Source organism: Urocampus carinirostris, chromosome 8 (assembly GCF_059441175.1).
Source record: "Urocampus carinirostris isolate Australia breed hairy pipefish chromosome 8, RoL_Ucar_1.0, whole genome shotgun sequence".
Classification (NCBI taxonomy): Eukaryota; Metazoa; Chordata; class Actinopteri; order Syngnathiformes; family Syngnathidae; genus Urocampus; species Urocampus carinirostris.
In genome coordinates, this window is record NC_142356.1 from 14,701,952 (window position 1) to 14,719,357 (window position 17,406).

General features: G+C 38.7%; 1 protein-coding gene across 3 annotated transcripts in view; it reads right to left on the bottom strand.

Moving 5' to 3' along the window:
* The window catches only part of gga3a (golgi associated, gamma adaptin ear containing, ARF binding protein 3a), a 26,215-nt gene continuing 8,809 nt past the window's right edge, over positions 1 to 17,406 (bottom strand). For 2 of the 3 annotated variants that reach the window (XM_088343046.1, XM_088343045.1), the window contains exons 12-17: positions 15,140 to 15,210; positions 11,572 to 11,816; positions 8,202 to 8,443; positions 3,579 to 3,748; positions 1,328 to 1,438; positions 1 to 1,208 (exon numbers count right to left, since the gene is read on the bottom strand). In XM_088343046.1, coding sequence (XP_088199172.1) covers positions 1,047 to 1,208; positions 1,328 to 1,438; positions 3,579 to 3,748; positions 8,202 to 8,443; positions 11,572 to 11,816; positions 15,140 to 15,210 — 1,001 coding nt within the window. In that variant the 3' untranslated portion in view covers positions 1 to 1,046. The remainder of the gene's footprint in view (positions 1,209 to 1,327; positions 1,439 to 3,578; positions 3,749 to 8,201; positions 8,444 to 11,571; positions 11,817 to 15,139; positions 15,211 to 17,406) is intronic. The other variant, XM_088343047.1, reaches the window with a different exon arrangement.

A 17,406-nucleotide genomic window follows, 5' to 3' on the forward strand; every position in this document is an offset into this window, starting at 1 on the left:
ATCACTTAATAAGGGGAATTGCAATCATTAATAAGGGGAGTAACTAGCTGGGGTTGACAGATAAGCATTATTAATCCAGAAACCTGACAGTTTAGGAACAAAAAGAAAGCGTTTCGGGTGCTTCAGCAGAAATTTGAGCACACCGTACCTTAATTCTATGATACACAACATTGAAAGGTGAAATTCACAATAAAAATAACAAAAATTTGGGGGAAAAAAACACAATTAGGCTCCGTGTACTGTAGCAGCTCTTATGGATGTAAATTTGTCTTTTTAGGCTTGTTAATCTGGCCACTCCTAAAATTTCCGACAAATCATGTTGCCTTTTACCCCAATGACAGGTGTCATGACACATCGGTTCGGTGGGACTATGGTCGCATCACAGTCGCAAGTGTGTGTGTGTAAGGGAGCCAACCCCTGATTGCTCAAGGATAAGGTGAAAAAAATGAAATGGATAGATGTTGACTTTTTTCCAGACTAAGGATGCTCCAATTATTAACCCATTCAGTACCATAATGTATAAAAGCGCTTTCAGAAGCACTGTCCCTGAGTGCCAAAACAAATATGTTTTTTTGTTTTATTAAAGAAAAGCTATTTTAAAATCGTTGGTGCTTCTGATCAGTAAGTTTCAAGTCTCTAGGAATAATTTCAGTAAGAAAAATCACCACTAGATGACAGGAATGGCGTTGATCAGATCTTTGTTCACACATCGGGGAGCCTCACTTCCTCGTGTCGCTTCCTTTATCCAGCGATTGAGAGTGTGTGGGTGGCCCCCGAATGATCACATCACTAGAAACATCGGACGCTGAAAGTTCTTGCAAAGCTCATGCATCGTTCATGAATAAGTTCAGTGTTCTTGCTATAGATTTTTTTCAATGATGAGAAATTACGCCTAATCGATTGACAGAGTTAATGAGGGGGGAAATTGGCTGAGGTGGAAAGGTATATTAACAGGACAGTGTGTAGAATTACTACAGTCAGCGTCAGTGACACTCTCACTATCAAGTGTGTGTGATTCTTCATATTATTTTGAATGTTATCATTTATTATAAACACCAATTCATCTTAATATTATTTTGATACCCAGAAGGAGAGGTAATTTCGGGACACAGGCTGTCAGGCGATGGAAACCCGTCGACTTCCCCGACATCGGTGTACGGCTGTTCATCCAGCGTGAATGACAACTTGTACCTCATCCGAAGCTTTTCCTGTCAATCAGGCACACAGGCAGACTTCAGCACGAGCACGAGTTACAAATCCCGTATTAAAACTGCAAAATAAATGTATGAGTGATTGGGGGGGTGAACAGCCGGGGGCTTAACACTACCTTGTGAGGATTGGCAAGCAGCACGACTTGAGTGATGGAAGCAGGGGGCAGGATGGGGTTGAAAGGAGCGAGCTGTGTCCCGGAAGGCGTCTGCAATTTCACTTTCATAGTCTGGACGACAAACACGCAGATAAAGCACCACGCCATGAGACAAGCAAGGCAGCCCCGGTTATTTTAACAGAGTTAACGAATGAACGCCACGGACGGAGGTTATGAGGAGATATATTATTTGGAGCTTGGTCTGTCGATGTGTTATCTACCCGAAGCGCAATAAAACAAGGGTGGGTTTGTTTATCTCTGACGTTCGATTTTTTTCCCATTATTTGAAACTTGGAAAGAAAAACAAAAGGGATTGAACAGAGCATTGATTTATTTTTTCATTCTCCACTTCATTCTTGTTGTTTTACAAACTGTGAAAATACCGAAAAAGGCGGCAGCACATATTAAGACAACTGTCGCAAAAATTAGGAGTTTAAAAGCCTCATCACAATGTTTTGTTTTTGCTCGGGTGGTGAGAGAGGAATTGATTCCGTAATGTGTTTATACTGCAAATGTTTGTGTGCGCTGAATCACACAGCGGGCACAAAATGCTTTATTCATGCCAAAAAGAATACAACTTTAGTTAAACATTCCTTATCACTTAGTTGTGTACTGTAATCCTTCGTTTATCCCAGTTAATGGGGACCAGGACCCCCCGCAATAAGTGAAAATCCGCAAAGTAGTTCCTTTCCACATTATTAAAATGCCGTCTTCCTGTCTCCGCTCGCAACAATAGTCAACCACGGATAATGGATCGCGGCCACACGGGTGCTGCTCATTTTGGGCAGAAACTAATAAGCCACCACGTATGATATAAATTTGCTCTCTCTGTCACTGCTCAGCGACATTATCAATATCAATGAACTGTAAAATCCATCATTTAAAGCTTAAACACAATATGTTTGGAGGATTGCTTCCATTAGGATAAATATGAGACTGGATTTTGGGAACTACATCAGGTAGGGATGGTGGACTCAGTAACCACTGAGTTTGAATAAAATATGTATAATTCAAAGCATTAGGGTTAGAACAGCACAAGTCTAAAAAATAATCCTCTGCCAGTCCATGCTTGCAGAAATATACGAGATTGGAGATAATGGGCCGCAAATGCAAAAGTGCAGTTCATTTTAGGCAAAGTCATGGAAAAAAAGGAGCCGCCAGGCCAGACAAACATGCGCTTTGCCAGTTCCAGCTCGAAGCAATATTAAATTGGGGATAATGGATCCGAGTCCAGCTTACATTTTGGTGGAAAGGACAAAAAAAGTGCCGCGAGGCCCGACAAAAAAGCAGTCTGCGTGATAATAGATTGCGGAAGATTTTTCAACGTGCGATGCACTGTGGCTGCAAATTCCAAAGTACAAATTAGCAAGGGAATACAGTTGTCTATAAAAAAATAGAAACATAAGAACTAAAATATAGAGGGATATGATTACTTTTGCAATACAGTGTTACCTCTACAAACGTGTTTAATTCGTTCTGGGAGTAGCTTTGTAACAGAAACATTTGTAAGTAGAGACGCCTTTAAAATGTAAATAAGCTTATCCATTCGAAGCCCTGCAAAACTATGTTTTTTTTTTTAAACAACTAATAAAAAAGAATAAGAACATGAAATAAACGCCTACTAAAATTAGATAACCACACAATAAACAAAGTCAGAGGCACATAATGTAAAAAACAAAGAAAAATGAAAATCATAAAGAAAAAAATAGTTTGCCTTTTAACTGGTAATTTTACTGGTACCCAGCAATGTTTTTTTTGCGTCACGTTTCTTGAAAAACTGATCCAATGACGTCTGCTTTTGCTGGCTTTGACAATCCGTCGGAAATACGCAGACGTCATCATCATGAGCGTTAGTCCGACCTGTTAACACTTTTTATTGGTGATTCCTTTGCACAAAGTCTGAGACTTCAAGGAATCTTGCCAATATTTTGGGCATGCATACGCACTGGTTGCCAGGTAGAACTATGGGAGCGGCAAATGGCAGCTCATACTCAACTGCATTTTTGTATCCTGAAACGCTTTTGTAACTAGAGGCAATATTTTCCCGTTCAGGTACTTTGTAACCAGAAACTTTTGTATGTAGAGACATTTGTAAGTAGCGGTACCACTGTGTGTGTATATATAATCATCTTTTCAGACAAAATGACATGACGGATGGGCCACAGTATGCACGTTTCTACTCTAAAAATCAGTTTGAGTGTGTACCTCTTACCTTGGGAACAGCTGCCTGTAGCACAACATTCTTGACCAGAAGTTGAGATGTATTCAGCATAGAGGCAACAATAACCAACACATCAGGTCTGCCGCGTGGACAGTTGCTAGCCAAGTGCAGCAGCAGACGCACACCACCTTTGTCGTATGCCGTGATTGGGCACATCTTACCTGAAGAGAAGCAGCTCACGTTTAGCTCAAAAAAGCGCTTCTCAATTATTTTCTGTCGCGCCCCTTCCTCCCCTCGGAACAAAAAATCCGATCTTTTTCTATTTAAGTCATCACATAATATTGGTGGGGAAAAACAAAGATTGCTCGATATAGAAATCTATACCTTTTGGCACATTTTCGCTAAAGAAAAACTCAAGCGTCTTATCAGCGTGATTGGGTTGTGATGTCTTTGACAGCTTAATTTATTTGGCTACGTGCTGTCCGCTGCCAACATTTTTAACACAGTAAGCACACCGGTCTTTGCTCGCCTCCCTCCAAGGTCACAGTGAAGTGCTACGGGTGGAGACTTTAGTCCGTCTCTTTACCCTGTTTTTTTTCACCTGTATCCGCAACTGTGTTATATATTTTTATCATGGGGTCACCTGAGGGCCTTCGTGTTTACACTTCATACTCAATGCTTATACTCTGTGCTTAATGCACTGTCTGGAGGCTAAATGTAAACAAAACATTCTGCCACTGAGATCGGCACTTGTGAAGTAGAGGTGCGATTCCTCTTATTCTGGGAAAGTTACAAATAACTTCCTCAAAATCAATGACACCCTTGACGGAGCCTGTGAGTCACGGGGAAATACTTTTATTGACATTTTTTTACACACACTCATTGATCATCTTGTACGTTGCTTCAGAAAGCTTTTACTAGCATTTTTAATCACTTATTTCCCTTGTTAGCCCCTCATGTTAGCCCTTTGGCCGAGACCTGTGGATCACAGCTAGCTGCTAGTGTTACTGTTCGCTGCTCCAGGTAAAGAACGCTTGCTGAGGGTTGTGGTGTCACAAGTGAACATCGCTCTGATCTGTGAGCTTTTACTCACGTTTTTAGAAGTTGAAAAGAAGTTGTAGACCAAATAAGCCCAGCACAAAAATGACTTCCACATTCTTTGTTTCAAATACCTCGCTTTGGAATGGACTGAGGGACTTTGTCCTCCTCCAATTTACCATGTACCATCATGAAATCTGATAATGTGAAGTTTTGAATGTAATCAAACATCCAAGGCTATCGATTGATAAAATGGTGTTCTCAGCGTACGTAATTATGTCGATTGGAGGGGAATTCTTAGGTACAGATCATTATGTAAATTTCTCACTTCTTGGCCTTCTAACAAGTTTAGGAATTTCAAACACCGTCACTCGATACTGCAAATATCAGATATCAAAGACCACTCCCATAATATGGTCCAGCGTCACTGGTCCATATAAAAAAATTTGGCTGAGCAATAGCTGTTTTCTTTTTTTCTGCCTGACTGGTTCGTTGTGCGAGACGGCCGCGCCAAGCGGCCATGCGGGCCTGCACTGCGGCCTTGAGTTCAGCACGTGGGCCTTACATTACGATCATTCGGAGCACGAGACCAAATCTCTCCACAATGGATGGTATGAGGACGGCTTCAAATTTAATTCCATGTTTGCTGGTTCTTGGGAATAAGCATTTTTTTTCTGTACAAGGGAATCTCCCCAAATCGACTAGCATTATAGCGGAAACTTTCTTTTTGTTCTAGTAACTTCCAGACATTTAGCAGTTGAAAACTCCCATAATCTCCGGCGCTTCACCTCCTTTTTTCCCCCCTATCATTAATTCTTTTGTGTTAAAAAATTGTGTGCCATTTAAATCGGCCTGGTTCATTAAATTAATTTACTTTGGATTAGTAATCGATATCAGAACTCAAAGAACTCAAAGTAATAACGTAATTGAATTTTCTCATCAGTGTCGGAAATATTAGCATCCTTCAGAGAAAAAAACGATTTATGGTTGAGCATAAGCATCACATAGATGCAAATTTGTTTACTGATTCCAGTAAAGAATAATTAGATTAAATTCTAACGATTTTCCAAATTAAAGCTGGAAAAATCCCTACGCACTACATGTATGAGCAAATGCGGCTTTAAAATTTGGCACACTGAAAGACAATACAAAGATTTGAATGATCAAATTATCTAGTATAATTACATTTCCAATTTTGCTGCAATGCCCATATTTCCCCAATAGAACTCAAACCACATTGATGGTTGTTGTAGTCCACCATGTACAATTGATTTTACCAATGCCTAAACCCAGCTACACTGAGCACTTTTGCACATGTGTGGAACCCGCTGATTTGTTGATTGGAAAGGCTTCTTTTTAACTTAACTCTTTAATTGTTTGAATTAGAAACCTTGTGTGAAAACAAGGGGACCAAAGAAATAGAAAGTGGACAGCGCACTGAGGGTTGAGAGAACAATCAGCAGTTAATTAGCACTTGCGATTTATATAACTTCAAATCAAATGTCATTAAAAAAAATACTTCCAGGCTAACCCTCATAGATTTGGACTTTTTTATGGAAGTTAACTACTTACTCAGTCTTTCAACACCGATTATGAATCAATATGAAACAAAATACATTCATATAGCCGATGCTATTCCAAAAAGACTCATCTCCATTTCTTTGTCATTCTTCATTTTTTGCATAATATAAAAGCAACGATATGAAAATAAGTAGGATAGGCCTACATTATGTTTTCCTCATGCATTGCTGAGGTAAAGGATCGAAATTCTGTATCGGCAGATAGCTGAAAAAAAATCAATAAATAAATATCATACACTGCAATTTCAAATAACCTGTTGTAACCTTGTACGTATTGCAATATTTAATGCGATTAAGTTTTCAATTGGAAACACATAATTAGTCCGTCCCAATCTATCGCCATTCATTCAACACAATATTTCACAGCGTGTATTGAGATAACCCACTTGTATGTAAAAGAAGAATAGAACTATCATGTGTCTTTGAAATGTGCTTTGGCTTTTTCAAAATTCAGACTAATTCAGGGTGGGTGAAACTTTTTTCATGGCCAAATTTAAGCACTTTTTAAGGACTTTTAAACCTATTTTTCAATTTCCCCAGCACTATTCAAAGAAATCTGGTGTGAATCATGTTTTTGCAGATCCAAAAATATATCTGCAATTCACATATGCGATTTTTAATCTTGTGTTTCCATTTATCCAGATTGATGAGTTTTTATTTTATTTTGAGTGAATCCAGATATACAAAGATCGAGGAACAGATATTAGTTGAGGTTTTTTGGGGGGGAGGGCGCCTTGATCAACGCCATGCAGACTGATAATGTATATATATATATTTACATAATATATATAGATGAGAGAGAGAGAGAGAGAGAGAGAGAGAGAGAGAGAGAGAGAGAGAGAGAGAGAACAAATTGAAACCCAATATGTATTTTGAATTAGCTGATGTTTTGTGGGGGGGGGGGGCTTAATCAAAGCCCTGCCGACTGAGAGAGCGAGTGCAAGAGAGATAGAGAGAAAACTAAGGGTTCGGCATATAAATCGCTATGGTGGAATTAGGAAGGAGAGGGACACAAACTTTTCTCAGCAAGATGCAGAATAACGCACAGCAGGTGTCTGGTAACAGTACGGTATGAAAGACGCTATAATAAGAATTGGCCAATAACCATTGGAAATCTCATGTCTAGAGATGCTGGCCGATTGTTGCGAATCTTGGCTTCCCACGACCCCCCTTTCTGCAGTCGAGTCGGCACAGCGGGAGTGATTTTGCGAGAGCTGTGCCATCAGTGCAGGTAGCGTTCGTTGTTTTTTGTTAACGTTTTTTTAATCTAAATTGAATGGCCGATTGGCTAGAATCTTGGCTGCCCGAACTGTCCTCAATGCTGTGGGAAGCATCCGTAGTTGTTTATTTATTTATTAATTTATTTACTTCTTTGTCTATTTATCTGTTGTTTCTACAAAGGAGTGAACAAGCAATAACTGAAGCGCAAAGTAGTAGGGGTCTCTAAGCAATAAATGTTAAATAATTTCGAGACAAATCTTTTCCCATAAAGGTGCTCAATAGAATGACGGTAATAAGCAGCTTACATTTTCAGTTGCAGGAAGTTCTTTCCATTACAAGTTACCACCCGGAAATGCTACATAGTTTTTTTGCATGGCCCACCACAATTGTCCATAGTTTTTACATAATCCTTACACTAATACACATTTCATAGTGCCCTGTTGATGTAGTGTGCACCTGTCGCATAGGAGGCAATGACGCTTCAAAGGACAATGCCAGCTGCAGTCATGAAATTAAATGGCAAAACGTAGCCACCAGGTAGCATTGTCGGCTTCATTTTTAAGCAGACTTGTCTTGAAACATGGCAACAATATCAAGCATTTTACAAGCAGTTCACCCAAAATTCAAGCACTTTTCAATCCTTGAAAACACAACCTCAAATATAAAGCATTTCCAAGGATTTCAAGCACCCGTATGACCCATGCACAAAAATTAAATCCAAGCATTTTCAAGGAATTCAAGCACCCGAATAAACCCCGCAAAATTTTAAATTCAAGCAATTTCAAGGATTTCACACCTCTGTATGAACCCTGTGATGAGTTGCAAACATACTTACTCGGTTTGACATCCTCCAAAGGTACAAAGACATCAGCAAGAGACATCTCGTCTCCCAGGCCGGAAGATGTCCGGCTTTGTGCGAGGACGGGGTGCAGTGAGTGTAATGGAGTGCAGTTGACCAAACTTCTGACCGTTTGGCAGGCAGACTCAACTGGCGTCTCTTCTTGTAGCGAGAAATTGGCGAGAGAAAATAAGCCAGCACGCTTGGCTTGTGCGTTTTCAGAGTGCACCCCAGGGAGGCTGTTGGCAGAATCAGACAAAGTGTTGGATGAGTAATGCTCTGGTGGCCAAGATAACAATTTAGAGACTACAAACATCAAATCGTGATAAATCATTTATATCCTCCTGATGATTTCATGAAATGCCAAGAAGGGTTAATCCCCTGCATTATCATTAAAACATTCAGCGCCACCAAGTTATGGTTTATGTATTTTTTTGCCGTTATGCATTTGAGCTGATGTATTGATAAATGTATACAAAGATCCCTTGCCACTTTGTGCTTCGTTTATCGCTGTGTCACTCCTTTGTGGATTCTTAATTGAATTGTCTGTATTGTCATTGATATCAATGTATAGTGCATTGTGTTTCTAATAGACAGCAGACAGCGCAGAGATGATTAGAAAGGGCACTCTGCGTTGGGTGGGTGTGACTGTGTGGGTGACTGTATGCTGTTAGTTATACAGCCGGGGCACATGCACTCAACATCTCCAGATCAAAACAAACTGGGAAGGATACCCGCTGCTTACTTTAAGCAGCTCGTTACACTGAAAGGAAAATCATTAAATCGGACTCTAAGGAAAGTTAGAAATGCCGATCACCAGCGTGTGCTGCATGGATTGTTGTTGCATCCGGTAATTGAATGAGGCGGCGTCAGAAGGCAAGCAATACCCTACCTGGCTGCAGGTCCGGCCTACTGCTAAGGCTAAGCTAACACCCGAGCAGCCAGCACCTAAGTGTTCTGATCTCCGCCCACAGTGGTGGACGGGGGGTGCGTGTTGAAGTAAATAGGGGCTCTTCCCTCATACCTAAAGCAACGTGTACTTTTGATAAAAGTTCTCCCATTTCATTTTAATTTGGTATAAGAACAATAAAACCATTTATTTAACTACGTGGTTGGTGTTATTGATTGTTGATCCATAGTTCTTATTTTTTTTCAGTTGAATAAATGAAGGTAATGAAGGTGTGACGCTACTTCATGGATTTTCAGTTTTCACAGGCGGTTAACTGCAAAAATCGAGGGATCTCTATCTTCATATTTTATTCTTTAAAGGGGATGGTGTATAGATTTTGTGCCTAATTCTGGTATCATACTTCATTAATTTAAAAGAAAACAATATTGGTTTAAATAAGAATTAAAAATACATGAACTTTCATATGAAATCGTTATTTATTTTACAGTAGCTAAAGGGAGCAGACATCTTGCTGCAAGGGATAAAACTTTTATCTTTATTTTCCTTTATTTTCCTTTTTCTTGCTTTCCTTCTTTCTTTTCACTCTTTTCTTCCTTTTCATTTTTTGTTTACTTTTTTCACTCTTTAGTTTTCTTTTCCATTTGCTTCTTTTTTGTCCTTTTTCTTTTATTTTTTACTTTATATTGTTTTGTTTCTATCCCCCCTTTTTATTTTTCTTTGTTTTTTCCCTTTTCTTTCGTTTCCCTTTTTCTTTTATCATGATTTTCCTTTGTATTCTTTTTTTTACTTTCCTCACCTTTTTTTCCTTCCCTGTCCCCCTCTTTTTCCTCCTCTTCCCTTTTCTTTGCAAAAGGCTTGGCAAAAAAATAAATCTTTGTAGATTTGTTTTCTTCCTTGTGCTTTGTAGCACTCGTTTTCAGTCGCACACCTAGAGGTAAATTATTGCACCCGGTCCCTTATATTTTATTTATGCAAACTTTCTTTAAATGTTGCTGCTAAATGTCATTGCACTATTTTTCTTTTTGATGCATTTACAGCTTATGGCTGTCGATAAGCACTACCTTGTAAATATTGCTTTTCGGTTTTATCTGATTTGTCTCTCTCAAGTCTGTTATTATTTCTTTATCCTGGAGTGCCATGTCTATTCTCGTTGTGAACAATGTACACTACATTAAAATAATGTCAATAAAATAATACCTATCGATTTTGAACAATCAGAAATAAAGTAGTGATGCTTTATTTCCCAACTGTTTAGAGTGAAGAAGGAGAGCTTACTGTCTTGTAAAAATAGATTTTGCTGTGCACTAAGACCAGGTACATGTGGAATTCAATCGTATGTGTGTTTCATAAATGAAAAAGTACACCAATGCACTTGAAAATAATAGGACATTGCCATGCCAACAGCCATAAAACGGCTGCTATGCCACTCAGTTCACATGACTCACGCCAATCGTACATCTATCATTTGGTTGATTATATTTTCGCTAGTTATTTGTAACAATTTTTTTACCAATAGGTTCCCAGCACATTCAACGCCCGTCTTAAGTTTGCATATGACCATTTGGATGATACAGAGGAGTCATGGGAGAAAGTTTTCAGGTGAAATGAGACCAAAATAGAACTTTTTGGTCATAATTCCACTAAGCGTGTTTGGAGGAAGAGGAAAAAAGAGTAGAATCCGAGGACACCATCCCTACTTTGAAGCGAAGGGGGTGGTCTGGGGGTGTTTTTCTGCACATGGGACAGGACGAGTGCACTGCATTAAAGAGAGGATGACTCGGGCCGTGTATTGTGAGATTTTGGGAAACAACCTCCTTCCCTCAGTCAGAGCATTGAAGATGGGTCGTGGCTCGGTCTTCCAACACAATGACTCGAACCATACAGCCAGGAAAACCAAGGAGTGGCTCCATAAAAAGCATATCAGGGTTCTAGCATGGCCCAGCCAGTCTCCAGACGCGAACCCAATTAAAAATCTTTGGAGGGAGCTCAAACTCCGTGTTTCTCAGCGACAGCCCAGAAACTTGACTGATCTAGAGAAGGTCTGTGTGGAGGAGTGGGCCAAGATCCCTCCTGCAGTGTGTGCAAACCTGACCAAACGTTTGACCTCTGTAATAGCAAACAAAGGCTACTGTACCAAATATTAACATTCGTTTACTCAAGTGTTCAAATACTTATTTGCAGCTATATCACACAAATAAATTGTTCAAATATCATGCATTGTGATTTCTGGATTTTTTTTTTAGTTTATTTCTCTCACAGTGGACATGCACCTACGATGAAAATTTCAAACCCCTCCATGATTTATAAGTGGGAGGAATAGCAAAATAGCAGGGTGTTCAAATACTTATTTTCTTCACTGTATATGAGTCAGGGCAACATGTGAAATTCTCTCCACTTCCGTCCCCTCAAAGTCCAGTAGAAAAAAACACTCAAGCCCAAATACTAAAAGCTACTCACGTAGAACCGCTTAAATCAAGTAGGGCGAGGTCTTGTAGACTAGAATCCAGAGAAGATGGAACAACTGGGAAATCTCGCCCATTAGCGGGAAGGGGCCCGGTAGTTGGCAGAAACGATGACAACGGGACATTTGTGGCCTGGCCTGGACCCATTGGCGTCTGCCGGAATGCCAAGGACTGCGGAATGATGTGTCCCGGGTCAGGATTTGAACTTGGGTCCAAAAGTTCCACATCCTGACTATAATTCTGAATGAATGAAGGAAACAACGATTACCGTATTCTCCACACTGTAGGGCGCACGGGATAATAGAGCCTGTGTTTCCAACATGTATAAGTTAAGCACAAGAACAGTTCAAGAAAGATTGAAATATGGAGGACAAATAGGTAAATTAAAAAATTCAAGTGAACGCAGGAAAATGATCCATCATTGGACTCAAAACATTGTGCATTGTCTATGACTGCCAGAAGAATCTGAATCAGTCCCTCAAAGCTTAGCACTTTGTGTTCCAAAATGTCAATATTCAGAAGAGACTGATCATATTTTAGTTTTTGTTATACACATTTTAATTGATATTTGTGCATATTTTTCAGAGGTTCTGTGTTGTTTGATACTCCATTGGTTAGAAGTTGAATTGTAAATAGGTAAAAGTTCTTGTATTAAGTTTTTTATAGCGTTAATGTTTCTTACTTCTATTTTGTTGAGGAGAGATTCTGTGTCGCTTGACTTTAAAGTTGCTTAGTATTAAAAGGTTTAAATCAGTTAAAAGTTCACTTTATAGTTAAAAATAAAGGCTAGTATAATATAGTAGTATAATATTTATTTTATTCATTCATTTAATGCATAATGTTTGATTTTTATTGGTAGTATATCGGTTAAAAAATCCCCTGACACGCCCCGACACGCCCCCAACAAGCCCCTGACACGCCTACCCAAAACTGTCCACCCACCGGGTATCACAAAATTCTAGGGGAAACGCTGAAATTACACTGCGCAAAAAAATACTTTCTGATATTTTCTCATATAGAAGACTCACCACACAAAATTAAAACTAAAATCAGAGCTAGGGTTGCACAAAAAACTAATTGATTGATCAATCGGAATATATCACCAAACTCAATTGCATAACATTGTATGCAACAGGTATCAAACTCGGATTGCAGCGGGGAAGGGGCGGAATCATATCCACGAGACCAGTGTTTCTTAAATTTTGGGTTAGGACCCAAAAGTGGCTTGTGGGTCTTTGCCGAGGAAAAGAAAAGAAGAAAAAACAGAGGGTAAATTGCCCTCCTTAACAGTACAAGGCTATAATTTCCTGTTCAGTCAATCGTCGCTGTCCTTATTGTGTTCGAGGGGGACCACATCTCCTTTTATTGGGATTTTGTTTGTTTTATTTCTTATTTTTACCTAGCTGATGGGTGCGGGGTCAGGATTTGAAAAATGTGTTACTCTCTGCCGCAATCTCCTGGCTTTGAATCATTGCAGCCTGTTCATGATGTGCGTGTGAAGTACATGCATTTCTTAGAAGCACTTGAATAAACTCTTACATTTATCTTAAACATTTTTGGGGTTAGGGTTGGCATTTTTTTTTGCTTTCACAATTTTTATGCTCCACTGGAAAATAGAAATTTTTAAAAAATCTTCAGGGATGACAATGACGTCGCTCTCCAGGATTCCCCATAGCCCTTTCTTCGGGCCTAATGTGTTCAGCCCTGAACAGCTCTCATAAAAGTAATAGTAAAAGCAGATAGTTCCATTGGGGAAAAAAAGCATGAAGGCTCTTTGAACTCTGTCAACATATACTTAATAGAGAAAATATTTACATTTCCACTTTGTAAAGACACCCCTTCTTTAACAGTAGATAGAGATAATAACCCTTCTCCATCTCTTTTTCCTGTTGAATAAATCAGCGCTGTCCTGATAGTGTTTGAGAGGGACCACATCTCATCTTATAGTAAGTTTATTCGTTTTGTTTTTCTTTTCTTCTCATTTTAATGGGTCCACAGAAAGTTAGTGATGAGGAGAAGCAAAAGTGTAAAACACTGACAACAATGATCGAGTCTAAGAAGAAAACCATTGCAAAATACAAAAATACGAGTGTCTACCATTAAGGCGTTGCTTTTAAAATGTTATTTTTTTTTTAGCTTTTTACCAGTATATTAATTTTGATTTACACAATTGAATAATTAGTTATCTTTGGGGACATGTTTTATTAATATTTTGGGTTAAAATTATTTGTTGTATTTGGCTATTTTAAAGCTCTTTTAGGGAGTCGCTTGTATGGGAGATAAATGGTTTTACCTGGTCATCTTGTATATAAATTATACATATGTATTAGTAATATACATCTGCTATCTCTGCTTTAAACAGCAAAATCCATTCATTCGATTCTATTTGAGAAGTGGAAGTTTTTTCTTGATTTGGGTCGCAACTTATCATTAGAGTGGATTGGTGGGTTCTCAAGTCAGACGAGTCTCACTACATCACTAGTAGGGAACGATCAATATGGGTTTTTCAGGGCCTATATGGATTATTAGTATTAAGAGGAGGCCGATAACCAATATTTGGAGCCGATATTCATTTGCTGTTAAAGCGTAACAATGGCGTAAGAAACTTTTAATAATGCAAAAAGAAACTAAAAATATTTGTTGTAGGGAAGAAAGGTGGAAGAGGTGAAGAGCAGAAACGAGCGAGAGAAAGCCTGAGCTTCATTTAGTGGCTTGATAATCAGCCCAACGAATAAAAAAGTCTGATACCGATATCCGTCAAATTCACAAATAACGGAGTCGATAATCGGCATGCCCAATAATTGGTCCACATCTAATCACTGGGGATGCAGACGACACACGAAAAGGCATTAGGTTTTCATCTCATCATCACACTTTTATTAGTCACGGTACCATGTCAGAGAATGAAGAAAACAGAAAATAATTCTGGAAAATATCAATAAATGCAGCAAAACATGGTGAGGGAAATACCTCTTTGGTGTATCTGATGATGAATCTGACAACAAATAAATATTGTGACTTTTATCTTGGTATTGTTCTCAACGTTAACATTGTCAATAAATGATTTTAATCATGGCTGCAGGTATTCAACAACTTTACTTGTCACTTGCAATGCATCGTTTGAGCTGAGAAAAAGTGAAACAAATGTTATACCGATATTACCACTTTATATTTTCTCCATTCTCTAACATCCGTATCGGGTACAGTGACCAAAAATTGTGTTATAAAAAGAATGGGACCTGCTTCATTTTCATGTGCCATGTATGTCCCCCAAGTGGACTAGTGGTTAAGATTCTGCACTTTCACGGTCGCTATCCAGGTTCGATGCCCGTTGGCACCACTGTTATGTAATTGTGGTCAGCAATATTTTTTTGAATGATCAATAATTGCACAAATACGATTATACACTGGTATGTATTTCGATTTTTATCCATACGTAAGGCGTACGTACAGGATCACGGCTAATTTGTTTTTTTTAAGAGCGCCTTATAGTCCAGAAAATACAGTAATATTTTCTATTAAATCAGCATGAGTATTACAATAGTTAAAATGTTTCAATGTACCTGGAAGGGCTTTATGGAATTACTTGTGCTTGCAGGTTCCCCAGTTTTAGGTACAAAAGGTGCTGGAGTACCTGTTAAGAACAGACAGGAAACATGTTAATTTTTTCTGCTGCCTTCGCAAAGTAATGCATTTCAAAAAAGCAACTTGATTCAAATTATTCTGTGTGTATTAAGAAAAAGGGCCAGTGGCTGATTAGAAACATGTTCCCCATGTTAGCAATGCTAGGGAAATATTTGATCACAGCATAGCAAGTGGAGTTCTAAATTATTCATCTTTTCGACCAAAGTGGAAGACAATTGGTCATGCCACGAGGCACAATTGCATGACTTTTAACGGCATTACATTTTCTGCAACATATTGCTGATTATTGAAGTTACTGTAGAAAATAAGTGAAAACTGTGACTAACAACGTTCCATATAACCCAGTGCTTTTATTCGTTAGGAAGATGAAAATATTTGGCACAGTCACCTCGAGCTCTTTATCACTAGAATAAAAAGTGTTAGGGGACCTGCCCTGCTATTCGACATGACCTGAAAGGACCACAAAAAACTCAATAAGCAAATCATGAATAATTCAGATTCTACAACTCAGTATCATTATTTTTGGAACAAAATTTCACCAGCAGATAATATGAAATCCGCTGCTTCATTCTTCCATGTGATTATCTTGAAGGGACCAAGTCTCCTTCAGTTGTATTTTACATTATCAATATTATTCATTATTTTTCGATACACTTGTCCTCATTAAAGTGGTGGGTAAGCAGGATCCGTTCTTTGCTAGGAGTTGGGAAACACATGAACTTATCTCCTTCAACTTGGAGACACGTGTGGGGAAAAAAGAAAACTCTAACTTGCACGTGTTTTGAATTTAGTAAGAAGCCGACAGCTACAAATGATCAGAATTCAGATTTAAATTCTGAACCCTAAAACCGCAAGCAGATATCCTAACCACTTGGTCACTGTGCTGCTATAAACTTGGTTTATTTTTGATTTTCTGATAATCAAGACTAGAATCAGGGCCATTTGTGGCTCACAACCAGGGTTGGGTAGGGTTACTTTAACTGGATTCCTTTCAATTACTTTTGGATTACTCCAATACCGAATATGCTAATAAAAGACAAAATAAACTAAATATGAATAAAATTATGACTCACAACACGTGGTAAGCTTTCTCTACTGGCTTTGATCTCTTTGATCTCCGGCAAAACTAACATAAAATGCAACAGAGACAAAATGAAAATAAATCCAAACAGCTTGCCAACATCATTTTTGCCGTTTCATGTATTCCGTTACTCCCCAAGCCTGCACAAAATTTAGTAATTTTATTCATATTTAGTTTATTTTGTCTTTTATTAGCATATTTGGTATTGAAGTAATCCAAAAGTAATTGAAAGTAATCCAGTTAAAGTAACCCTACCCAACCCTGCTCACAACATATAATGAAAATGCCAGAGCTTTGGTCCCATATTAATATAAATATCCATCCATCCATTAATTATCTGCTCCGCTTATTTTCAGCAGGGTCGCGGGAGCGCTGGAGCCCATCGCAGCTATCTTCGGGCAGTGGGCAGTGGGCAGGGGACACCCTGAACTGGTTGCCAGCCAGTTGCAAGGCATTAATATAAATATATCACTTAAATTGTGTCTTCCTCCCACAGTTACTTGAAGATTGTTGAAGCTCATTTTTGTTCTAAATCATGGTTTCAAAACAAGGTGTGAGCAAAGTTTTATTGTAAAAATGTCTTAAAATACTGCAAACGAGGATACAAATGTGTTTACCTTCGGTGAAGACGGCACTAGGGGAGGGTAAGAAGAAGTGTATGCGCTGTGTGTATAGCTCTGCCCATGTCTACTGCTCACCCTCTCAAATTTCTCTAGGTGCTTAGCTGGAGCTCCTGGGTATTTAAAGTTTGTTATGTGGCTTTTCATCATAAAAGGGTCTCAACAATGAACATAAATTGTTTAGTGAGCTTCCATATAAAGGATTAATTAGCAAATTACAGCCAAAAACGGGGTCTGTTGGTGTGACACCTCCACTGTAAACTGTAGTTGAAATTGTGTCCTATATATACTATACACTGGACTGAACTTGTTAAGCAGTCAGTATTGTCTAGGCTTTGTACGTGCGACAATCTTCTCCGCATGTAACAATGGATTATGTAATAGCGCAAGTTCTATTTTATCTCCGAGCCATAAGTACTCATGAAAAGAGCCATATATGGCTCGCAAGCCATAGGTCCCGACCCCTGCTATATCTAATAATTAC